The sequence below is a fragment of the Balaenoptera borealis genome (assembly GCF_965194805.1).
Source record: "Balaenoptera borealis genome assembly, chromosome: 8".
Taxonomy (NCBI): Eukaryota; Metazoa; Chordata; class Mammalia; order Artiodactyla; family Balaenopteridae; genus Balaenoptera; species Balaenoptera borealis.
The window spans coordinates 87907997-87934475 of NC_138865.1; the positions used below are offsets into that span (position 1 = coordinate 87907997).

At 52.2% G+C, this 26479-nt stretch overlaps 1 protein-coding gene across 9 annotated transcripts in view; it reads right to left on the bottom strand.

Annotated features, from left to right (window-relative positions):
- Positions 1-26479, bottom strand: part of SHB (SH2 domain containing adaptor protein B) — a 133452-nt gene that overhangs the window by 59530 nt on the left and 47443 nt on the right. For all 9 annotated transcript variants that reach the window (XM_082404032.1, XM_082404034.1, XM_082404039.1 and 6 more), the window contains exon 2: positions 25433-25553. In XM_082404032.1, coding sequence (XP_082260158.1) covers positions 25433-25553 — 121 coding nt within the window. The remainder of the gene's footprint in view (positions 1-25432; positions 25554-26479) is intronic.

Consider the following 26479-nt stretch of genomic DNA (forward strand, 5'->3'; position numbering starts at 1 on the left):
CAGTGTGTTAGAGGTGGTACAGTGGCTCAAAGATGAATCTGACACTGTCACTAATGCTTCCCTTCAAGAAACTAGGATGGTGCTTACCACCCCTGCACGCCCTCAATGTTAGTGGTGAGGGTCCCTCAGCCCAGGGACCCTGAGACTCTACCACGGTTCTAACCACCTACACAATCACCTCCCACCCCACTCCAGCTTCTGAGGGCCGAGTTCAAGTCCAATCCATCTTGACACATCCCCTGCAAGTCCTAACGTAAGCAGTCTTTTGCAAATTCAGAATTTAGCACAGGAAAAAATATTTTTAAAACATTTCTCTACCTTAGGAAGGGAGCCAAACTCACCGACTGGTGGAGGGAGTATAAACTGGAAATGGCCTTTTCAGGGATCAAATTGGTGAATCTAACAAAAATTAAATACCCTAAGGCCTGAAGTTCCACTTCTGGAAATCAATTCTACAGAAATACCCAGACCCACAAGCGGAAATAAATATACACAGGTGTTTGCTGCAGAATGTAAGAACGAAAAACTTGAAACAAGTTAAAAGTCTATGAATAGGGGAATGACTGAATACACTGTGTTACAGTCATATTATAGAACCACTCAAAAGGACTAATGACCTTGGACAAGATCTGTGATGCAGAACGATGTATAGTAGGATAGCATTTATGTATGGAAAAAAATGCTGGTAGTATGTAGAGATGTGTATTTTTGTAAGCTAATGGGAAAAGGGCTAAAGGAATATAAAACAAATTGTTAATGACGATTCTTGTTTCTGGAAGAGAGAGTTCATCTTTTAATTTCCTATATGCCTGTATGTTTTCTTACCCAGAGCACATGGTTTTTTAATGGAATAATTAAAAAAATATTTTTAAAGGAAGTTTCACGTGCAGACGTGGCACATGAAACTATCCTCTTTATTATTATTGTTCGTGACAGCACTTGTTGAGGGTCTACTTTGAACCAGGCACGGTGCCAACAGCTTTATATTAACTGCAGGACAGATGGGGAAACTGAGGCTGCAACAGGAAGAGTAGGTAAGTGAGGTCGTGGGGCAGAGCTGGGATTGGCCACATCTACTTTCATCAGAGTCCATGCACACTGTCCTTCTTGCTCCCTGCTGCTTTCGGGAAGCACCATGGCTGTGGAATTCCCTCATCTTCTACTTAACATTCCTGTGGAACAGGCTTCCGATCAACAGCTTCTGCTTTTGTGACTGTTTTTAAACAATTACCGTTTCATGTCATGTTTACACATTTGAAGTTTAGGAAATAGAGTTTGGAGGAGACCATGTTTTGGTTTTTAACTCTAAGATGTACATATTAATTATAACACAGCCCCCAAACATGCCCCTGGTCATCCGTGGAGGCACTCCATGCTTAGAGACACGTTAAAGAACTGTAGTTACAAGTCTCGGCACCACAAACAACTAAAGCTTTCCCAAAACACAGCTACGAGGACAGGCCTGATCCCTGAAAGCATTTGGAACCCATGGTTTCACTGCAAAGGACCCCACCCTCCCAGGGGCTTGTTATCCTTTCCTCTAAGTGACAAGTCAAGGTAATTCCCATCAACCAACACTGATCAGCAAGCTATGAACCAAAATCAACTTGAGATGTGTGATAGCAAACAGGCTGCCCTTTTTGGGGGGTGGGTGCTCAGGGAAGCAGGTCTAGACCTTCAGGCCCAGTCGCAAAAGAGGCTGCCTCCTGAAAGGTGACTCCTTGCCGAGGGCATCAGAAGGGATTACAAGCAGCTTGACAAGTTCTTATCCATAGGAGTGACACAGGATTCCGGCTCCAACACAAGAAAGGTGCTTTGGGAAATGGAGTGAGATCCTGACCCTGGAAATCCATACGGCAAATGGGTGAGGGAGGAGGTCTGGACGTGGCAACCTGCTTCACTAGTTCGTTCTTTCACTTGCTCTTCCCTACTGAGCCCCCGTGTTGCTGGTTTATGGGGAAATGCTGATCAGTCAAGCCTGGTCCTTGCCCTAGAGAAGCTCGCAGCCTAAAATACAGTCTTCTCTGGGGCTACGTGATTATGTGTGTCATCTGCTTAAGTACCACCAGGCTAAAAGGATCACACTCTAGTGGAGAGGCAATAGGGAGCCATCGAAGGCTTCTGAGGAGGCCAAGGGGTGGGCAGGGCTCCGGGTCTGCCCCACCTCACCTATCCTGTGCTGGGGGCTGGGCTAGTCAGGTCCCTGGGGGCCTGTTTCCTCAAGTTTTAGACTGCATTCTCACTGTTGCCTTGCCACCGCATGCAGGGTGGCATAAATGAACTAAATGATGACAACATATTATATCAACCGTGGGTCCTATTTCAAGTGTTATCTGTGGGGTGCCCGTGAGCCAGAATCAAATGCTACGGGTGCCAGAGATGGAAATAGGGTCTGGGGAGCACCAGAGTATGTGTGTGTGTGCTTGCATGTACAAACATACATGCATACACGTGTATGAACATACACATGCATGTACATACACATACACAGTCACATGCTCACACGCTAGGCCCTCTAGCAGTCTAGCCCCTCAGAGTCCCTCACGCTACCCTGGTCAGTAGGTTTTCTCTGCAGAGGTGGGATGGGGGTGGAGTGCAGGGGTCAAAAGCATTTCTTATCAGGGGCACACAGGGTGAGTGATCGGTGAAGAGACTTTAATAAAATGACAAGTAGCAGCCCATGTGACAAGAGATACTCAAGGCCTGCTGAAGCCTCTTCCTCTTCCCTGGAACAAAATGAGACTTAGCACTTGCCTTTGGATTAAGTCTTAGGAGGCAGTGAATGAGAACTGGGATGGGGGAGGGCGGGCAGGGAGGGAAAGAAAGCCTATTTGAGCGTGTATTAAATTCAAAGAAAAAAGAAATCACAGGAAGAAAAATGAACCAAGCTAAAAATAAGGCAGCTCCAACATTATTGGTAGACAGAAAATATAACCCCTGCTAGGCAGGGAAGCCAAACTGGTATGAAAGAGAAAATATAAAGTTCCCACCTAAAAATAACTGGAGGACTAACATGGACTCACCATTGAGAAATAACGGAATTTCTGAAATGAGCCTGAGACTGCAGTCTCACTTGGTAGGGAGGGGTTGCCGCAGTCTGGAATTTAAAGTTCTCTTCCAACTATGAAGCTGGCAATAGAGGACAGAGATCAACTCAAGAGCATTCCTATCTGTTGGTTCAAAGACCTGCAGAAAATTCAGACAAGCCAAGACCTGGAGGGCAATGGGCAGAGCTCGGGCTGTGGGTCAGGAGCCTGGCTGAGCTCACGGCCAGCAGACCCTGGGCTCCTTGCAGCTTCCACGTCTGTAAAGTGACTAAACGTTAGGCTGACCATTGATCTCAGTTGTTCATTTATTTACTATATCACCCCTTTTCATACTGTTCCTTCCTTTCCACATTTTACATTTATATATGGTTGTAGCAACCCAGTAGCACAGAAAGTGTCCATGGGATCTGGATTTGACTCTCAGATCCAAGCCACTTCCGAGCTGGGTGCCCTGGAGAGTCTTCCAACCTCTCTGGGCCTCCAACTCCTCAATGGCCAAATGACGCCACTTGATCCAATAAGTAACAAGGGAAGAGTGCTGTGCATGAAAACAGTGTTGTCTTCTGTCCCTCCCCGCACTCCAGCATGTTTCAAACCTTGACTGTCTTGGAATAAGTGCAAATATAATTCAAATGATTAGCCTCTCACTTCCCCCAGTAATGTAGTGCTTTAATCCCAGGTACCAAACATGTTGGCAGCTCTAATAGACTGACTGGTGTGCACATTTTGGAACCAGACTCATTAGTCTTAGGTTCAAGACCTGGCTCTGCCATTTACCAGCTCACACCCTTTGGGGGTCAACCTGCCCCAGTAGAGCCTCAGCATCCTCTGCTGTGGAGTGGGGAGAATACTAATATCAACTTCATGAGGCTGTTATAAAATAAAACCAGACAAAGGATATAAAAACAGCCTTGTAAACCATAAAACCCTGTGCAGACGTTACAGATTAGAGCAGCATATACATACATGTGCACAGATAGACACACAGCCTTATTTCTAGCTGACATCTGGTATAAATGACTCTCCATTCCATCAGTTTATGTTCACAAGGAGAAGACGTCCCATTTCATTTTTCTTTTGTGATTTCAGTCATGTACTAGGTCTTTCACTGATGCTGAACAAACAGAATCAACTTCTACCTCACTATCAATATTTTCTATATTTATCCCCCAAAGGAAGAACCCTACAATGTGTGACAAGGTTCGGAAAAGACATGATCTGATTCCAGGGTTTAGAAACATTACATTTTTTTTGCATGGTACCTACCACCCAACAATTTGGAAACACTCTGGGGAAAGGAGTGCTTTTATGCTATAATAGAAAGCCCCCAGTAACTGGAACCAAAATTTTCTTCCTGAGCATTTCATTAAGTATATCATCTGCTCACGTTTGGCACTTTTCCACTAGCTGGGAACCTACAAAAACTGATGTGGTATGACAGCTGAGTTGGTGCTGCCAGACAAGCTTCCTTGCTGGCTTGGAAACAGGGGTGGGGGCAGTGAGGGGGGAAGGAGTCGGGGGGTGGGGGAGTGGCAGCTGTCACGTTACAGCTGCCGCCACGCAGACACACACGCACTTCAGATTTCACTCACGTCTCCCTGGAAGGAGGCACCGGCCACTGGCCAAATGACCGCCAGGGCTCCACGCTCCATCCTGGTGAGACAAAGAGGCCATTCCTCGCCAGGGACGTCCGTCCCCCGGAGGCATTTCTCAACCTGTCTTCAGGGCAAGCTCTCCTCTGGTGTTTAAACCTGTTGGCCTCTGGGCCTGGTACGCCCACCACTGACTCCGAGAAGGCTCTGCTGTTCTGAGTCTTCCTGCCAACTCAGTGGGCTGACCACCGTGTCGTTCAGCAGCCGCTGGCCACTGGTTGCCAGTCTGTAAAAATGCTCCCCCGCAGGCACTGGTCACGGTGTGTTCCAAGCCTGAGGGAGAACAGGGCCTCAGGGGTCCTGCTGAGGAGCCTTCTGTCACCCAAGTCCCATGAAAACCTCATTCATCCTCACTCGGAGAAAGCCTCCCTCCTCCTGACCTGCTTCCCTCACTGACGATGCTGAGGACATTAATAGTGGGAGTGACATTGTAGGGGGCAGAGAAGGGGGAACAGAGAGAAAAGGGGTGCTCAAAATTTTCTCATCTGCTCTGTAGAGAAGGTCACTTGTAGGACCCTTGACTGCACTCCCTCACATTTGCCAGAAGGGACGGCTCAAGAGCAATTACTCTAAGAGCCAAATCATCTTAGGCAGATGTCTTTCAACATCCAACTGGCTCACGTCCAACAATTCTATACAATAGGTCAAATCATTCTGTTTCCTGGGGGTTTAATTTGCAACTAATTCCTCCTACAGGGTTCATCAGGAAGCTCCTGCTGTTTAAAATGAGATGTGCTGGGGTGCTTTATGGACATTTTTCTATGTGGTGGACAACCTGAAATGGCTGTTTTGAAAAATCCCTGAGCTGGAGTGACTGCAGCCATTCTGTGCACCCGCAGCCAGCCATGGTCTGTAGGTGGGAGCAGACACAGAATGGGCCACCTGTCCGCAGGCTTGATTGTGTGTCTCAGTTTTCAGGAGGATCTGAAGCCCACCTCTGTCCTCATGCCCCAGAAGAGCTCCCCAGGTTCTCACCCGCATGACAGCCTTCGAGCTCAGCTGGGGCTCCCAGGGGAAGCCTGCTCAGGAGGGAGAAGCAGCACGTCAGAAGAACAGCCTTGCAGCCTAGCCAACCCTGGATGGAGGGTCCCTAACCCAAGCCCATGGCCTGGGTGTGTGCAGGAGCTGTGATTACATGCATAGGTACCCAGATGGCAGAAGCCTGCTTTAAGGACTTAAATAGTGCAGCAGTTCTTTAAAAATATTTGGTAGGTCAGCTAACACTTAGGCGAGAGTCTAAAACGCTCATTTCTACAACACTAGGCTGGCTCCCCGTCCCCTGAATGCTGGATATATTCAGAATCACAGAGTCAGCAGGTTCACTCTGTGCCAGGCCCTGGGCCAAGGTCACTGCCTGCTCCCCATATCACGCTCCCCACCAGCAATGACCTCTCCTTTCAGCTTCCCAAGCCCTTCCAGACCAGGCTTAGAGCTCACCTCCTTCAAGTGCTACCCCTGACCGCCCTCGGGAGGCATTTTGCCCCTCTGCTGCCCACTCTAGCACTGATGATCTATCCTATTCATATGTTAGTTAAGCACTCAAGGCCTCAAGACATTTTTTTCCAGTACTGGCTTTAACTTCCACTTGACTCTGGATCCCCAACTTCTTATCCTAGACTAATTTTCCAACTCGACCTCGGTTTTAGAGTAGAGGCTCAATGGGATCAATCTGTGCACCCCAAATGGCCCAGTGCCCCCCTGGTACCAGCAGGGGGGTCTCAGCGAGCTTGATTTGATTCAGGGGAAAGGTAAGCTGATGGGTGGGAAGTGGGTGAGGGGCGGGTTACAGTTCACTAGCTCTCAGCGGTCCCTAGGGTAAAGCCCCAACCCTTCCAGGGTCTCGGAAAACCCTCTGTCAACTGGCCATCAAACACCCCGCAGTCGCACATCTCCTCACGTGCCCTCCACAAGCCTTGAAACTGCAGTCACACCGGCCACTTGGGGCTGCTCTCTTCACTCTGGGCATGGCACTGGCCGTCTCTCCCTCTCCCCAACACAGCACCCACTTCTGAGCTTCCTCAGGACCCAGCTAAGCACCCGTGAAACCACTAGTGGGTCCCCTCCTCCCAGCTTGCTCGTCTGTCAAGACTTGGGTCAAGCTTCAGCTCTTGGGAAGCCTTTCCTGCCTCCTTTTCCCTTGGAACCCAAGTGATTGTGCCATCTTGGTGTGGACTGCCACCCCACAAAGTGAAGTCCAAGACACTTTGGTGCCTCACCTGGATCCATGGCTGCCTCCCAGGGTCTCACTTATGTCAGTGTCATGGCACGGGGCTGCAAAATGACCGGTGAATGGACAAAATGCTCCTAAAGTCTTGCCAGCCTGCCCCCACCCCAGCCATCTCTTTGTGGCTGACCTGACACCACCCTCCTCTCGCCTCCCTAAGGCCCACCGCCCCTCGGCCCATGCCTGCCTGGAGTCCTGTGCCCTCCACACAGGAAAGAGAGAGGGACACTGAGGCTCTGCTCCTCTGGCCCAAGGCTGATGGTCAGGGTGTCTGGGGCGGACAGGAGCTTCTCACTGTGTGACAAGGGCAAGTGGAAGAATGGACAACAGGGCTGTGGGGACCTGAGGTCAGGCAGGACCCCACTGAAGGACAGAGGGCCCTGAAATGGGGGTGGGGACAACAGGAGCCATATTTCCTCCTGGCTCCTGGTACCCACGGAGTATAATAAAGCCGATAGAGCTGGGAGGCAGGCAAGCCGTGTGACGGGCACTTGCTGCATCTTGCTGGGGCAGAGCTTCTTTCCCTTGTAAAGTGACACCCCGCTTACCTCCCTGTTCCTGTTGCTCTGAGATCTCAGAGATACGATTCCAGGGCACCAGTGACCAGCAGCCGGCAGCTCACTGGCAGGGGGGAATCACTAGGGCCAGGATCAGACCAGACTGTTACCCCGCGGCCTGGACTCCCCGACCACAAACGGCTCCATAAACTGTAAACTTCCCCGAACCACAGACACTCCAGAGACCCGCGACATCTTCCACCAGGGTGAGGCCAACTGTCTCTGCATCGCCTGTTTTCACATTCAGGAGAGCATATGCTCTGACAGCCTCAAAATCATTATTTGTGTGTGAGTGCTCATTTTTCAGGGACAAACAGGAGATCCAACATCCCAACTGATTATTATGTTTGCAGCCATTAAACCAACTTCAAAGGCAAGGCTCAGACGCATGTGGAGGAAAGGCCTGTTTTCATCCCGTTTCAACAAGCTCTCCCCAAGTGCCGGCCACCATGCTAGACTCTGGGGAATGACTCAGGCCCTGTCCAGGCTGCTGGAGGAGAGAGAGGCTCACTCAGAACTCAGAAGCAGGAACAGGAAAAGAGGAATGAGAAGCATTATGTGAGTCCTGTGGGAGCAAGGAGCTTGGGGAAGGCTCCTGGGAGAAGGAGGTTATGGTGAGAACTGATACAGGAGAGCAGGGAGGTGTTGCAGGTGTTGCCTGGAGCCCGGGGTCCCTGAGTGGGGTGCAGAGGGAAGCGTGGCTTGAGGAAGGCCTGGAAAGTCTGCACCTGGGTCTGTGGGGCTTAGTGAAGGTCTATGGGCAGGGGAGTAACACTGTCAGGCCGTGTCTGGGGAAATCATCTGGTGACAGCAAGAAGGAAGGATCTGGGAGGGGTGAGAGGGGAGGGTGGCTCAGGGCCCCTCACTTGGTCCTCGACACTTCCCTCCCCTCCCCTCTCTGAGAGCTCCCCTCTTCAGAGGGGAATGACATGTGCTGCAGGGACACAGGGTACCCAGGGGCTCAAATGCTGCTCCTCTTTACTGGGATGACGCACATGCAAAATGACAGCCCTTTAAAATATATATTAAAAAAAAATTTTTTTTTAAGTGGGCACGGTGAAATTTTCTCCATTTGGAAGCAGGCTTCTCTGGAAAGACATCCCCCAGGGTCTCTAGTGTGGCTTCGGCTCCCAAACAGGTTTCCAGGGTGTTGAGTGGAAGCTGCCGACACCGAGTGAGACAGGGCGTGCGAAGGTCTGATCCTGACTGGTGACAAGCAAACAAAGGCTGCAGCCCAGCAGGCAGTGCCCGGGAGGGCTTCTGTGTGTGGGGGGGGATCATGTCCGTAGGCCCAGTGGGATCTGTGAGCTTCTAGTGTGTCTTGTTGCTGCTACTGCCACCACCAGAGGAGATCAGCACTTAAGTCACCTCAGGATCAGGTCGAAGCTTTGACTTTAGAGATGGGGAAAATGAGGCCCCGAGGGGCAGCTCCTTGCCCACACTCAAACCAGAAGTCAGCAGTGCTGGGATGAGCTCCAGAGTCCTTCAGCTCACGATTCCTCCCCCAAACCATAACACACCCTCCACCCTGGCCTTGTTCTATCTGGCCACTCAAAGATTTACAAGATTCTCACTGTAAGATCACAGCTGTGAAGCTAACAAGATGAGCTTGCAAGCCTGGGTCCCCGACACTGCCCACTCCCAGAGCAGGGGTTTCTGCTCCTCTCTGCAGCCCCCGGTGCTCAGGATTTGCAGAGAGGGATGTCAAGGAGACACCAGAATGGATGTCCACGCCCCTGCAGTGGAGGTAGAAAGAGAGTGAGGCAAGAAGTCAGGGAGTGCGATGTTGCTGGCAGACCAGACCAGAGTGCCAGGAATTGAAGGAGACCCCTGGCTAAAGCAGGGCCTCTCAAACCATGGGACCATCTGTCCCAGAGTCATGGAGCCAGCTATTAAAATGCAGATTTCTGGGCCCCAGTGAGAGCTTATAAGGAGTGGGGCCTAGGAATCTGCGTTTGCAACACGGCACACCCACCTCCCCTCGCTTCCCCATGTGACTATGACACAAACTGACGTTGGAAGGCCCTGAGCTCACATCTTCAGGGCAGCTTGCCCCTCACCCTGACCCAGGGTGGTGGGCAGGGTGCTGGACTGACATTCCTCATGTTTTACAGACGGGCTGGGGTGAGGGGCCTCTTGGCTGCCTGGAGAACAGGGCCAGGGGCAGAGAGTTGGGCGGGTGTTCCACGGAGCCTCCATGTCTCTTGCACTGCGTGCTCCTGCCCTGGTGGACCTGCTCTGAGGCCAGGGAGGATTCCGTCTGCAACACGGGGCTAATCTGTCCACCTGGGGACTCTAGCATGATTTGCCCTCCAAAGTCTCTGGGGGCTGCCCTCATCAGAGCCCTATAATGTGCAAGGTACCCTGGGCCAGAATGGCTTTACCTGCAACACGAGCGCCCCAGAGCATCAGGGGTTGAGGGAGCTCCCAAAATGAACCACAGAAACTGCCCTGTGTGTGTGGAAGCCTGGCTTATGGTCAGGTACTGGGCTCCAGTCCTGGTTTCTTGTGTGATTTCAGGAAAGTGCCTTAACCTCTCTGAGCCTTCATCTCCCCAGCTACATAATGGGGATAACACCATGTGCCCTGTCTACCTCCCCAGGGTGGTGTGAGAATCGAGGAGCATGGATGTGTTCAGGACATCAACACAAACACAACGGCTATTGTTACGTGGTTTTCTACTATTCTTCTTTTTTTAAGCATCAGGAAAAAGATGTGTTCTTTTCTTCTAGTGTTAAAGATCAAGGCAATGCAGAGGTAAGCGGGCATTCTTTTTCAGCAGCCGGCAATAAAGCACTTGTATGGCTTCCACCTGGCTGGCTCCTTTCTCTGGGAAAAGAAGCCAGGGGTCCTTGGTAGGCGACTCTGAATGGGCCTTTCATAATTTTGAAATCTCAAGTGCATGTGTGCTGTTTATGTCAGTACTTATAAAGGGAGATGGAACCACCCTTGTCAGGAGAGGAGATAATCGGCCAGCACGTCTCCCTGGCAGAGGCACTGTCGTGTAATTAAAGATGATAATTATAGCTCCGCGTCTAGCGTCAAACCCAGGGCTTTTTCCAGACACGACAGTGCCTCCCCTCACCCTGTGTGCGAAAACACACGGGCTCTCTGTGGATGGGGAGGCCCTGGGCAGCCCTGTCCTTTAGCTTTGGGTGGCTCCTGTAGACCCAGCCCTTTGGATGGTTTGACCTGGAAGCCTCATCCAGGAGAGCTGGGTCCTCTGCAGTCCCGCCTCACTGCAGGATGAGACCAGGTGTGGCCAGGGGACACGGGGCTGACAGGCAGCCCCTGACCTGAGAGCGGGAAGGAGGGCCGGCTGGCTCCAGAGGGAACCCAGGTTGGTTCCCCTGGAGGCCACGCACTCGCCGGCACGCAGAGCTCTCTCCCCCAGCGTCCGTCAACGAGTCCGAATGCTGACGTGCGCACACAGCAGTTCACCCGCACTTCCCCGCTGAGGCCTCTGTAGATAAGAGGTGAGCTCTAAAGGGCAGAAGTGGCTGTGACTGTCTTTAACTCCCATGACCTGTCCCGTAGGATGTAGCTCAGAGCACAGGCTCCAGTCAATGAACGAAAGGGGCAGGGACAGGGCCTGATGTGATCCAGCAAGTGAACACTGGACCTGGCAACCCGAGACTTGAGCGCACGTGCCGGCCCTGCTGCTGGGTGACTCTGTGCGGGCTGCCTCTACTCCCTAGTTTGCAGTTTCTCTGTCTCAACAACGAGAATAACTGGGCTGCCTCCAGGGTCATTCTGAAGATGAAATGAGATAATGTCTAAAAAAGCACTTTATAATCAGTAAAAGGAAAAGTTAATGTAAACTTTTATGACAATCACTCCATCCCGGAAGAAAATGAGAGAAAGGCCAACTAATCTGACAATATTAATTAGAAATATTCCATAGACCCACAGATTTCTTGAAACAAAGATGTTTTCCTTGTAGACTCTTGAGTCCCAGAGAAGGAAGAGACATCACTGCCTGCAGACGGGGCCCCAGAGGCAGAGTGAAGGACTGACCTAGATGGGGCTCCAGCAGAGGAAGGCAGGGGTGGGGGTCGAGGAGTTTCATTCTCCCCCAGGACTGGACAGAGGCGACACCTCCCATGGGTGCCGGCCACTGCAAAGCCTGAGGGATGCATGAAGGAGGGAAGAGGGGTCATTTACGGTAAGGAACTCCCCAGAAACAAGGGGACACCGGCTTCACGAGGCCTTGGATCACTTACCAAACAACGGTGTGGGGACTGGACGGAGCCCTGGACTGGGACCTCACCTCTCCACCACTCAGTGGCAGCCCTACTCAACCCCGAAGGCCTTCTGTTTCTTCACTTGTAAAACGAGGGAGGACCAGATAGTCCCCAAGTCTAGCACGGCTCTAAAATCCTCACTCTATGAAGGATGATTTCCAGGGAGGGGAAAGGTTTTAACACCCGAGTCCAAGTTTTTCAAACAGCACCACACACAGTTCAGGTCAAAGGCAGCTAAAACCCGACGGCGGATTCCAGATGAAGCACTACTTCCTGCGGACTCCAGGACTGGGCACCAAATCCCTGGCAAGCTGTGAAGCCTGAGGGTTCCATGAAACCAAAGGCGATTCCTCGGTCTCAGCCCAGGAGATTCCGCCCTTCGCCTGCGAATGTTCAGGACTGAGGCAGGGCATGGGGCGGGGGCCCAAAGGGCCACCTGGAGCTTTTCATTAGCACTGGGATCCTTGGGATTTACAGTACATCTTGGTCCAGATGAAAATTAGTTTCAAGTCTAGGGGTCAAACAGGCTGAGTGTATTAATAACAAACAAACCCTACCTCCTAATTTCTGGGTGTAAATTATGAAAATAATGCAAACATTGCCTGATTTTCTCTGAGGCTCAATTCAACAAGGTTCCTTTGCATGAAAGCCTAGGCTGAGCTGGGGGTGGGGTGAGGAGGACTGGGCAGAGGTGGGCGAGCCAACAGCCTAGGTGACTGCCCTGGGTGGGTGCTTTTCACAATTCTGAGGCCTCCTCAGCAGAACACTGGGACCTCCTTGGGGTCTGTCGGGACAGTCCTGCAGCTCCTCCTTCCAGGCCTCCTTGGCGCATGGGGCTGGGCCTCGCCCCTCGCTGCCTCTGCTCCCACCACCCTTCCCAGCCCAGTCACCAGGTGGAGGGGTCTGTTCTAACCCACGCCCCCCCAAGCCAAGCAGACCAGTCTGTGCCCTCTCCTGCAGCCCCCAGGTACTCACTTCTATGCCCACACCTCCTCATCCACTGATGCAGTTCCACGGCACGTGCCACCTCCCACTGGAATGGCCTTCCAGGGGGCAGGCCCAGGTGTGCTCCAAACGCCCAGCCCAGCTGGGGCTCAACAGATGCTGGACAAAGCCCCCTCCTCCGCTTCCCCTGGAAGGGCGGGGCTGCCCCTCTATCTTACCTGCTCTGGCACCGCGCTCCCCATACTCCAACCATCCCACCCCCTTTCCCGCAAGAGCAGCAGGGCCCAGCATTAACTCTTTCCCGCGCAGACTCCAAGGAAGCAGCTCTGAGCTAGCGAATGGGAATAAGGCCCTAGAAGAGACCAAGGAAGGCGGGGGTGGAGTGGGAGGAGGGGCGCTGTCGCCCACTGGCTGTTTGCAGTTCTGCTGAGCTGTGAAGTTGCTGCTGGAGCGACACCCGCCCCCCCTTCAGGTTTCTGCTTTTTGTCACTGAGGAGGGTGGGAGCTGGCCCCTATCGATCCATCCAGTCTGACCCTACAGCTGCCGTCCCTGTCTCCACCATCCTCAGCCCAGGGTCCTTCCCCTACCCCACTGACCACCTGACCTGCCCCTGCCTGGCCTTGGGAACACAGTTCCCAGGATGCCAGAAATCCCCTTCATGGCCCCTGGCGGTTGCTCCAGCTTCCTCACCAGTACAATGGAAACAACTCCAGGTACTGCCTCCCTGGGCCTTAGGGAGGCTGAGGAGGGAGTTCTGCAGGGCAGGGTTCCTGATTGGATGCTGACCAGTCAGTTCTGACTTCGAAAGAGGCTGGTTGGTGGGGATGGAAGGGCTTTGAGGGAAGGAGACCCTGAGCTGGCAAGCTGAGCTGGGGTTAGAAGGGAAGGAAGAGTGTGAGCGAAGGCACCGAGTTGGAACCCAGGGAAGAAGAGATGGACAGGAGCCCACTCTCCCCCACCTGGCACTGTGCCAGGCCTGCTGGCTGGGAAGACCAGCTGGGTCAGGCCAGAGGTGTCCCAGCTTTGGCAGGCGGGATGCTGGTGCTGAGGAAAGGCATGAGGAAGGCTGGTCATGTGAGGGAGACGAGGGCTCAAACACTTGGGCACCCAGCTGGTGGTGGGGAGGGGCAGCTGGTGACACCAAGGGCCAAGGGAGGGTGACAGGGACAGCGCAGACTTGAAAGGACGCCCAATCTGGAGCGCTCTGCGGTTGGGGCTCAGGGACACGAGTGTACATGCCAGTGCCTGCATGGAGACCTGAGGCCTGGTGATGGGAGTGAACCTACAGAGGCACAGGCAGTAAGCTGAGCCCAGGATCAGCGAGAGGGACAGGGGGACCCACTGGCCAGGATGGAGGGGTGAGCCGACTGGGGACTCGTGACCCAGCTCGAGACCTGAAAGCCCTAATCTTGGGGGAAGAGTTTACCAATCATTTCACAACACTCCACCAAAACCAGCACATTCTGACCTGGGGACATTCTTTACCGGAAAGTTCTGGGCCAGTATCTCAAGCACCGGGTGCCGACAGCCTGAGGGCAAGAGTTCCAAGCCCTGTGGTCCCTGTCCTCCAGGGGGCCCCCAACCCAGCAGATAAATTACAAAGCAATGTGGTAAGCACTGTACCAGTGAGACTGCACAAAGAGCTACTGTGGAACCAGACCAGGGAGGACCCACAGTAAGGCTCGGGCCCCAGAAGGTGACCCCTTCTCCAGTGCATCACTTTTTTGGTTGCCAGGTACAATTAGAAGCCTGCATTCTAGAAGGGAGAGAAAAAAGGCATTTTGTTTATTTATGATGCTCACACTGCCAGTTTTGGAAAAGGACCAAAAAGGAGGCAGAGTGCCACATTAAAACACACAGACTAAGCCAGGTGAAAGAGTTGAAAGGCAGAACTACCCAGGAGGAGGAAGAGGAGGAGGACTGGACCTCAGGCACCTGTCACCCCTTAGACAGAAAGGCTGCATCAAAAAAACGCAAACCCGCTGTTACTCAGCATCCTTCTCTCGCGCGGCCAGGCACTGACCCTGCAGGGAGAGGGGGCCTGGAATTCGGCACGGTTCCAGTTAGCCTCCATGACTCAGCTTTCTCATCTGCAAAATGGAAATAATGACACCGCTTCCTCCCAGAGCCTTAGGGACATTCCCGGCATAATCTACAAAAGGGCCCTTTAAATACAACCCCCTTGTCATCGCTACAAACTTCCAGAAAGCCAAGCTGAGTCCTAGTTAGAGGGGGGTACTAATTAATTAGTCAAATAATAGGGTGTGGGGCAAATCACTAAATCTCCCTCTTCAGGCTTCTGGAGGGGCAGAAACTATGGCGGGCGGTCTGCTTGGGCAGCCCCTGCAAACCAGCTCCTCTCCCCCGGGGCCCTCCTCTGAACACGTGAATGCAACGGTGCCACATCTGAACCCACTCAATCCCCCGACAAGAACCTTCCTCCCCTTCTTGGATAGGACAGTCCCCATCGGGTAACTGACACTCATCCTCCCACTCACCAGGGTCCCAGCTCCTCCCTCCCTCTCACCAACTGTACCCCAAGGCTGGCAAGCTCTTCCGCCCTACCCACCTGCTCCCACCTGCAGCACCCCTCAGCCACGGCCCTGGCTCCGGCCTCAGTCCCCTGGCCCGGATGACTGTCGTAGCCACAGAACCACAGAACCAGTCTCGCTGCCTCTTGCTTCTCTCTGCTCTAGTCCATCCTACGCACCCAGGCGGCACAACGTCCTAAACAACTTCCTAACCTGCTCAGGATGGGTGGTGTCCCCCGCAGCCTCCACGCTCTGCCCACACAGGAGGCGCACTGGTGGGTGGGCAGAGGATGCCAGAAACTTTGCTGCCAATTGACCTGAGTCTTCTTTTGGACAGGCCATTTCCATCAGTTTCTGTGCCTTCAGATCTTTTAATGTCTCTCTGGAATTCTAAAGGGCAAGAGGCAGGGATGGGGAGGTGAGCTCCTCTATTTCGCGTTCCCGTTCCTTCATTTCTACCTTTGGGAGGATGCCCGTTTCTCTCACAGCTGCCAGGAGAGAGAGAGGAGTTAGGGGCTACCTTCCCGGGGTCTGGACCCTCACCCCTGTGAGGCTGGTGCCAGCGCACAGGATGGTGTTTGCTGCTCTGGGAAAATCCATGACGACCTCCAGAGTCTGTGCTCCTGCACTGAGGCCAAGAAGAGAGAGGAACATGGCAGGGAGCCACTGGGCCAAAGCTGTGCCCCTCAAACCCCGAAGACACCACTGAGACCATCCTACCTCCTGAAGGTGGTCAGGGCTCTGGGGACAAGCCTCCAATCTGCACTTGACTTTGAGAAAGTCCTTGAGCTGAAGTGACCAGAGGCTGCAGAGTGTCTGGGATACAGACCTCTCAGTACCAGAGTTCCCAGAAATGAGTTTACGGGAATCACAGTTACGTAACACTCCCCTTTGATCCTGTACCCACGGTGAAAGCTTCACAAGAACAGGGACTCTGCTTTGTTCACTGCTCAACCCCTAGAGCACAGAACGGTGCCAACACACAGTGGACTCTTGCAAACACCCATCCAATGAACACATGCTTCGCACTTTGCTCCCTGACTAAGGCCCTGTGACTTCAGACAACTGTGTCTTGGCAAATGGAAAAAGTTGCTTATAGCAAGTAGTTGTTTACTGTTTGCTTCCTTTTCGTTCATTTATTCTCCACATAGACTTGTATTCCTGGGCTCATTCATTCAACTGGTAAATATGTACTGGGCCCAGAGGAGACATAAGGGTGGGTAAAACCCAGTCCTCTCCTTCAACAAGCTCTCAGCCAGGGAGGGAACAGAGAGAGGAGGCACAACCAGAGACCTCAGGTAGCCCACCAGCATGGAGACAGAACTGATCTCCAAGACGGAGCAAGGCACCAAGGGTCTTCTGCCCGACTTCCACCCAACTGCCACCCAGAGAACAAGCCAGCTCCTTCTCTACCTTTCCACCCATTTAGCAACTGGTTAAACTCAGACTTTCCAGATCTGGCATTTTTCAGAGGAGGATGGGATGTCTCTGGGCTCCCGAGGGGGCCCCAGCACATCTGTCTACCAGCCCTGGGTCCCTGGAATTAATTAATAGCCTCATGCATTCAACAACTATTTACTGAGCCCCTACTTTGTGCCACATACTACTTTAGCTACTGAGGCTACAGCAGGAACAAAACAGACATTTCTGCTCCTGTGAAACCCACATCTTAGTGGCAGACAGACTATAAACAGATAAAGTGTGAGTAAAATATATAGTATGCTAAATAGTGAGCAGAGTTAAGGAACAAAACCAAGCAGAGAAGGGGGGTGAGAAGTGTTGGGGATGGGTTGAAATGTAAGTTAAGTGGCCATGGAAGGCCTTGATGGGAAGGCAACTTTGGGTCAAGACGTCAAGTGTGGCTCTGCTCAATACCCCCTCTCTGCACAGCCCACACTGGTCTTCAGGACCCCTAGCACCCCTTCCTCTGTTCTCTTTCTAGTATCACTCTGCTTGGGCTGTTTTCTACTACAGACATCCATGTTTGTCTGGGTCCTTGTCAACCTACCCTATGCGCCAGGGGGCACCTGGAGGGCAGGGACTGAGGTCTGGCACACAGCAGGAATGCTGTCAATGACTGTCAGCTTTCCGTGGCCTGTCCCAGTCCTGTCGCAACTTTCCTGAAAAGCTGAACAAGCTCAGTGTCAAGGGTCAAAAGGGCAAGGGGCATGTGGGGTGAGAGAATAGGAATCAACTGCCAGTGTGGGCTCACTGGTCACCATGGGAACCTGGGCTTCCTGCTGTCTTCCTCTGCAGCTCCTCTTCCCCACTGGGCCTCCCTGGGCCTGGAGCTCAGCAGGTAAAGCACCACTGGGCGTGTGTGTGAGCTGTGCTGTTTCTCAAGAACAGGAAAGTCATCGGGTGACTAATACAAAATCTATTTACACTTGATTATCTCCTTCCTGTCCAGTAGGTAAGTCATTCTGGTAAATGATAGACCAGCCAGGGACCTATGCACAGTCCATGACCGAGCCTTCTATCTGTCAGGCAGGAGTGGGCAAGGGCAGGTTTCCAAACATTTCAAAACCAGACCAGGAGCCCTATGTTAGAAGTCAGGGGACCCGCTCTGTGGCTTGCTGCTGTGTGACTCTGGCCAGCTTGTACCCCTCTCTGGGCCTCAAGTGGAAAGAGGATGCAAGACAGAAAGACTGCTCTTCAAGAACAGCTCCAGCCTGACATCCCCCCGCCGGTGGAGAGCTGTTACCCCCAGGACAGGCTGAAGCCTGAGGCGACTCGGAGAGCAGGCAGGCCAGGGAGGAGCACAGGGCCTGCAGAGGGTGAGGGGAATGAAGGGTGTGGAGACTGTTCGGGTAGCAGGGCGGCAGAGCAGGCCAGGTGAGGAAGAGAGGCGAGTGCACGGACATTCTGGGAGTAGAGTCCCCGGGCACTGTGGAGCTGGAAGGGCCTGGGCTCAGGGCCCAGACAGAAGGGCCCTCTACTTTCCCACCACCAAAAGTACAGGAAAACAGTGCTGCCTCAAACTATTATATATAGAATGGATAAACAACAAGGTCCTACTGTATAGCGCAGGGAATTATATTTAATATCTTGTGATAAATCATAATGGAAAAGAATATTTAAAAAAGAATGTATATATATGTACAACTGAATCACTTTACTGTACAGCGGAAATTAACACATTATAAATCAACTATACTTCAATTAAAAAAAAAAACAACAATGCTGCCTTGAGCCAGGAGGGCAGAGATGACAGGGAACATGCGAGGAAGGCAGAAATCTCAGGTAGGGTGGCTGGAGGTGACCTCTCTGATGGCCAGTCAAGACTCAAGAGGGCCCCTTCTCTGAGAAGCATTTGCGGGTCTTTGGGGCTTTCATTCTGGGATTCAAGAATAGCAGCTCCAGGAAAGGCCTCTGGACGCTGGCTGTTCAGAGGGTGCAGACCTGCAGCTCCCAGCCCTGTCTGTCCTGAGAGCAGAGGGCAGCATGCACGCTCCTGGGATGGTGCCAGGGCCAGCTCTTCCTCACAACCTGGCAAAACCTGGGCTGGTGCCAAGTGGAAGTGAGTGTGGGTGGGATGGGGGAAGGTGCAGTCCTGACCAGGACAGCTGGAGAAGCCCAATGTGACCACAGAAGCGGGGAACCTAAGTGCTTATAAAGATCCTCATGGAGCCCAGGAAAGAAGGCAGAATCTGATTTTTCAGATGAGGGAACTGAGGCCCAGAGAGGGCAAGCAACCTGCCTCAGGTCACACAGCAGACCAGGGCAGAGCCAGGGCTAGAATCCACATTTCCTGCCTCCTTCCTCCTGAAACAGGCCACCACTGGAATACAGAGACTTGAACGTGGTACGCAACCACCATTCTCTTGGAGGGAAAGCATGTTGCTGCTAGAATAGGCCATGCCAGAGGAAAAGAAGATACAAAAGGACGCCTCCACCCCCCAACCCCACCCCCCGCCTTAAAAATAGGTGACTGGCTTTACCTGGAGCATGCCTATAAGCACATGGAGCTTAAAAGGGCAGAAGGCAAGTCTTAAGCAAGGAAAACGGCCACGCCAGGGCAGTGGGGCTGTGTGTGAAATGGCTTTCTTTTAATTTCCTCTTATTGTGCTATAAAGTTGATTTAATAATAAAAACATGCTAAGGACTTTTTAATGCGTAATTGCTTGCATATTAAAAATTATATGAAAATGCTTTCAATTAATACTTATATGATTCATCCTGTGAGATGACACTTCGAACAATTTTATATAGGACAGGGAGGGGGCGGGGGGGTGAGAGTCACACCTAAAAATGAGGCCTAAGTAACTGTAAAATTCCCAGTTATTTCTGCAGACCCTCTGGGAGTCCAGGACGGATGTGAGAGTGCTTCAGCTGAAGGCAAGGGCTCCAGATGGCGCTGCTTTTCCTGGTTTTACTGCTTACTTAACCTTTCTGAGACTCAGTATTCTCATCTGTAAAATGGGGATGATAGTAGTACCTATACCTCACAGGCTCATTGGGAGGATTAAACGAGCTAATCGTGGAAAGTGTTTGGAGCAGTGCCTGGCAGAGAGGAAAGCCCTCTGAAAAAACAAACTACCACCGTCCTTGTCTCCACCACCACCTTGGGTACCTCTGAGAATTCCTGGGGCTGAAGGCCTGGGGAAGAAGGATCCCAGGTGAGAAATATTCTGCACCTTTAGGCTAACTAGGGTCTCATGATACAATCCGACTTTACAAGCTCTTGCCCCATGTGCTTTTCCTATCAGGATCCTATCAAAAGCCTCACCTCCTGCCACTCCTCTCCAGCAGAGAATTCCCACATCTCCATGCCTTTGCTCAAGCTCTTCCCTCTTCCTGGTTGCCAGGCCCAGCTCTCATCCCCACCACTCCCACCTCCCACCCCACTTGGATGGCCCAAACTAGAAGCTGTGGTCTCTCCTCTGAACTCCTGGAGATTCACCTGCTCACCTCTGTGCACCAACCAGCCACCCAGGTCCATGCCTGTCTCCCTGCTTCATGGATATTATTGCTAAAGGCAGGGGCGCTATTTGCCCAGGTTACGCGGTCCAGATTCCAACATAGCAGGGCTTAGCAAGGGCTCCAGGGTACCAAGGGTACCGCAGAGGGGCTGGGGACCACCTGCTCCGGTGTTCTGCCACCCACCTCCAAGTGGGCAGGGGCCCCTACAGGGACTGGCCAGAGAATTCAACAGCACAGAAAACCATGTGAAGGACCAAACAGGCCCTCTGCCCCCCAGTATCAATAATCTCAAGCACATGTACAAAGTTTGTTCCTCCACCCAAGACTCACATCAGTGTTGTGTGCCCTATTTTACAAAGCAGCACCCAACAAGCTAAGCATCCTGACACACACAGTCACCCAAGTCAGCCTGACTCAGAGCCCAGCACCCTGGACTTCTCTGGCAGTCCAGTGGTTAAGACTCCGAGCTTCCAATGCAGGGGGTACAGGTTTGATCCCTGGTCGGGGAACTGAGATCCTATGTGCCGTGTGGCGCAGCCAAAAAAAAAAAAAAGACCCCAGCACCCTTCCCACCACATCAGCAGGTCTCTGTGCATCAGGGGCCCTCAAGCCCCAGGATCAAGTCTCAGGAAAAAAGGAAAGAATGGGCTGCTAAGCAGGGATTTGGAGAGAGGTGGCCTACCTATCGGCTCAATGGGAGGTTTGGCCTGGGGACACCAAATACATAGACAAGGGAGCAGAAAGGAAACCAATAAGTGGTGTGATCCTTCCTCTTCAATTCACACATGGAAAAGGCCAAAACCAGAATCTGACCTCAAGAGATGGGCCAAGAAAGACGAAAAGCGGAACCAGGACTGCACAGTTGGCATGAGTCAGGCTGGCACTGAGAAAGGAAGCTGCCAGCCCTAACCAGATCCTCTCCTATTCATGGTTGGTCTCAGGTGCTCCCTTCGTGGGGCTGGTCCTGGGTGTCTAATGATGGGGGAGGACACAGTGAATCATGACATCTCGGAGCTCAGGATTGACACAGACCTCAGGGGTAGCTTGAACCAAACACACATCTGAGACTTAACAACCTTCATATCATCTCCCAGTGCTGGTTGTCTTGCCTCTGCTTGGTTGCCTCTAGGGATGGGCAACTCACTGCCTCACAAGACAGCTTCACATTTAATCAGTGTGTTAAAAAAAAAAAAATCTCAAAAGGATCATGACTTTTTTGAGTCTCCGTTTTCCTACCTATAAAAAGGAAAGCTTGGACTGGGTCACTAGCTTTCCAACTGGGTCCCATAGAGCCCTAGGGTGTTAAGGAAATATCTCCAGAGCTGCTGCTGAGGTGAGAGGTGATGGGGCCAGAAAATGAGGCCCAGGCATACATGGGTTCTGAGGTTCCATGGAGAGCTGAGCCTCCCTTTTGGAGCCAGAACCTAATTCCTGTGGTTGACACAAAGGGGAGTCTGTGGGAGAGGGTAAGTTAAGGCAGACAGAGAGAAGGCGGTAAGAGGAGCCCCTAGAAAAACAGGCATGCTTTTCCATGCCCTCCATCCTAGCTACAGCTAATGGGCTGGGCCGAGTTCTCTGTTCACAAAATCACACCTCCCACAAGCTCCCCACCACCTGCTGCATGGTGCCAAGGAAACAGAGGACAAAACCTTACCACTTAATCACAGGCCACGTTGGCCATGCTGGGGAGTCTGAAGATCAAGCTCCAGGGAGTGCACCAGGGCTGGACGGGCCCTGGAGAGAAGTCCTGTGTAGCGGTTAAACAGGGCCTTGGCAGACAGCCCCCCAGCTGACTACCCGGCTGTGTTGCCTTGGACTAGTTACTTAGTCTCTCTGTGCCTCAGTTTATTGGTAAAATGGGCACCTACACTTCAAAGAGTGATGCTGAAGATCCAATGAGAATTCACACCAAGTGCTGTAAACAAGTACGAGAGAACTTAGCAGCGGCCTCCACTGCTGTTGCTGTTATTATTGACCCATCATTCCTTAAACAGGGAAAAACAGGCACAGAATGTGCTGCGCAGGGTCAAACAGCCAGTTCACAGCCAAAAGCAGCTAGAAGTACTATTGACTGCCCACTCCAAGGCTACTGCTTCTCAGGGGGAAACTGAGGCCCAGGGGTCACTTAGTCGACAAGTGGCCATCCCAGATCTGCTTGACTCCAGTCTGGTCTCCTTTCAAACCAGTACAGAGATGCATGCCATCTCAGGGAGAGAAGCCATGCTCTTCCCAGCAGCATTATTCTTTTTCTTTGTTTTTTTTTTTTTTTTTTGGCCACAAGGCTTGTGGGATCTTAGTTCCCCAACCAGGGATTGAACCTGGCCTTCGGCAGTGAGAGCATGGAGTCCTAACCACTGGAATTCCCCTGGCAGCATTAGTCTTACGTATCAAAGATGCCTGCCTCGTTACTAGAAGCTACGTGTACTCATACACATAAATGTTACAGCATCAAAAAAAAAAGGTCTCCCTAGAAGGCTGAATATAACTTGTTCTGTGCCACACCCCCTGTTCCACTGCCATCCCCAGCACCAACCTCTGTCACCTCCCCCTCCCCTGGGAGCTTCGTGGCGGCTCAGTGAGCTACTTCCTGGAACATTTATATGGTGCTGGCTAACCCAGCCCCCATCCCTGCCATCAGTCACTGCGGTGATGGTGATGTTACACACAAAGAATTCCAAGTCAAAGAGAGCTGCTGCCAAGGTCATTACACCCAGAAAACGTCCTGTTTAATCACGTATTTCCTTAAAAACAAAAATACGGGTAAATTTGGGCATAATCTCCAAGGTAGGAAAAAAGCACAGAGCAGAAAAGAGAAGGATGCTTCTTTGGAGAGAGAATGCCTGAGATCCTAACAGATTTCCAGTAAACTCACACTGCCCTGCCTTGGACCTGGCCCCCGTGGGTGTGCCTCATTAAAAAGTCAAAGTCTCACAGGAGAATTCCACCCAGTTAATCAGCTCCTTACTGCTGGGGTCCATGGCAGCACCCAGGAGGGGCCCAGCTCCACTCCAAAGACGCTGAGCAGTGGCGGACCCTCCCCAAAGTCTGGGCTCCCAGCAGATGTTCCCACCCATCCCCTTCAGCCCCCTGCCCCCATGTTCCAAAGATGCAGGTCTGGGCCTCTCCCTTCTGCTGGTGTGACCCCAGGGAAGTGACTTGTCCTCAGTCTCCCTCACCTGTGAAATGAGACAACACCTCCTTTGCAGGGACACAGTGAGGCTTAATGAGTGTGTATGTCAAGGGGCCCAGTATGGAGCCTGGGACCTGGCAGAGGCTTCCAGCCTCAACAGCTCCTGCCATTTCCTCATGCCCGGATACCTGGGCATCAAACTCAACATTACACCTCCTTCAGCACTCAACCCCAAAGCCTGCCCTGCTGAGCACAGGCCATGCTGGCCAGTCCGCCTCCAACTTACTATGTGTCCTCAGGCAAGTCCTTCTCCCTCCTAGCCTCAGTTTCCCCATCTGTAAAATAAGGCTGTTGGGTTTGGATGACCTCAAAGATCCTTTGCTGCCCTGACGTCTGAATGTGCCAGTGTCCCAAAGTTACTCCTGGACCCACCACTCCTTTAACCCAGGCCAAGGCCCGCTGAGTGCAAGACTAGTGGAAGCTACAGGGAGGCGCAGGGCCATGGCTGCCACCACTGGTCCTGAGGGCTGAGCTGGGCTCGGGGCTGCTTCTCTGAGTCTGATGGGGGTGCTGGCACGTGGGTGGAGGTGATGGGGCGTGATGGCGGGAGTGGGTGTCCCTACAGGCCTGAGGTGAAGACTCTACCAGCAGACCTGCTTTCCTGAGTTTTGCCGCTTTGCCAGGTGAGACTAGAAAGATGGGAATGGCCACAAGAGGTGGCCCTCCAGCAGGCTGGCCGAAGTCCCTCTGGTCAATTGCTTCCTGCCTCAGCCCTTCACAAAGTGGCCAGGTGTTCTGGAGGCCACACTGGTAGCCAGAGAATTGCTTTCCATGAGCAGGAAGAGCATGAGGCAGAGTCCTGGAAGCAGGGCCTGGACTCACACCCAGATTCTTCAGCAACTATACTACAGGGTCTCCGCAGCCCGAGAGCTAACGTTCAACGCGGGCCCAGAATGTGCTAAGTGCTCAGTAACTGTTTCTTCCCTTCCTCCTCCTTCTTCTTCTTCTTTTTTTAAAATATTTTATTTTATTTTTTGGCCGCCCCACATGCTGGATCTTAGTTCCCCGACCGGGGATCGAACCCATGTCCCCTGCAGTGGAAGCACAGTGTCTTAACAACTGGACCGCCAGGCAAGTCCCTCCCTTCTTCCTTCTAATTCAGAAGGAATCAAGAGAAAGTGCTCAAAGACATGAACACAAATAAACAATAAAAGAGTCACAGAAGGAGGCACCTGAATCCCAAATCCCAAGACACACAGGGCACCAATTCACTAGGCCTCAAAATTCGGGGGGGGCTACCTGCCCGCGCTCTGCAGCACGTGGTGTCTCTGCTCATATCACTGTCCTGTGCAGGGTCAGAGGGGGCCAACCCACGCAGCTGCTCTTCTGTGCCTGGACCATCCTCCTGAGCCAGGAGGATGTTCATGGGGGGTGTCTCCTCTGCCCGTGATCTCCCTACCATCCGCCCATGCCTGGGGTCTGTTGAGATGGCTGATATCTGATAACTGCTCATTCTTTAAAGATGCTCCAAGTATTATCCTGGCAAAAAGAGACCCCCAGGATACCACATACCTGGCCACATTCTCCTGGGCCCTACACCATTGCTCTGACAGGTTTTATCATCAAGGGCCAATAGGAAAACAGCCAAAGGAGGAAAGTCTCTATGTTTCCTGTAAACCTGCCACGTAGACCATGGCTCTTTAAGCTGCTTCCAGCCCTAAAACAAAGATTTTCTTGTATGGGGCCAGGGATAATTCTGTCCCTAATGATCTAGTCTGCCCCCTTCTACTAGGTAATAAAAGCAAGGTGACCCAGCCTGTTTCTTTTATTGCCCTGGCTGCTAGGAAGTTCCAAGCTAAGTCTTCCATCTCAAATGCCGTTATCTTTCTTTAATCCAAAATTTCTAAGAGAACTTTCCCTCCCTCCTCCCCATTTACTTCTGAGTCCCTATCTTGGTTAACTGTACTTGGTATCTGGACTGTCACTGTGCCCTGCCAGTTTCTTCCTGAGGTCGGTGAAACACGAACAGATAAACTGTGGTAAAGATTCAACACGGCACTGCCCCCCAACCACCACCTTGAAAGTACACACCTTCACCTCCAGAGGCTGGCGGGTGACCACAGGGCCCGTCTGCCTCCCTGCTGAGTTGCAAGTCTCTGTGCCAAGGGCTCTGCTTACCTGTCATGATCCTCTGCGCCTCATAGGGCTCCATGTAGCCAGCACTCTCCCCCTTTCCTGCTTTGCTTTTGAGATCATTCTGGGCATCAAAGGGATCCGAGTAGTCATCAGCGATGGTCACCTGCAGGGAAGATGGCAAGCGTGTGAGTCCACCTGTGGCTGTCTACTTCACTTCTGTTCACAGCCAGGCTTTGCTCCAACAAATATAAGCTAAGCCTGTGCCAGATGAGCAAGGAGTAGGAGGTAGAGGCAGGAATCTGAGCTGGTGCCCACCCTCAGGGAACTCTGATTCTTGCAGGGGTGACGAGGGACCCACGCTGCAGTGCTCCATCGCAAGGGAGGGGCCTGAGCCTGCATAGGTAGGGTGGCTGCTCCGGGCACAGTGAAGTGAGAACAGAAGGGCATCTCGGGACAGAAGCACAGAGGCAAGAACTTGGAAGGTGTCTTTGGGGAATGTGACTTGCTCGATTTAATGGAATGGAAATGGAGGAAAGTTGGAAATGAGCTCGCAGAGAGCCTAGAAATGCTGACATGCTCCTGATGCTGGCTGAGGCATAGAAGAGCTTGCTTAGAGATAATTATGTCCAGCGTTCCATTTTCCCCAAAATCTGGAACACAACCATCCCTTGGGTAACCAGGCAACAACTTGGTGAGATCAACGCTCTGCAAAGATGACTGAGGCCCCAGACAGGCCCAGTGAAAACACCAAAGCAGCTCAGGGATGAATGGATAGACTGCCAAGGCCAGCAAGGGCCTTGGAAGCAACACATCAGAAGACCCTTCCGTAACAGATGGGGAAACTGAGGTCCAGAGCGGGCACCTTGGCTGGACCCTCTGCCTCCCAGAGCCCTTCCTGGACTCCTCACTTGTCTGTATTCCTGAAAACAGCAAAGTTCCACAACAAACAGAGCAGTCACCTGGGGCTAGGCAGTGGGGACAGCAGGGGAGTCCCCTGAGAGTGTGAGAATCTGAGTTTTGAACACTTCAAAGTTCCACATTTTCCCTGGAGAAGGGTAAAAATTCTCAGTTGGAGGCTAAGAGTAAACA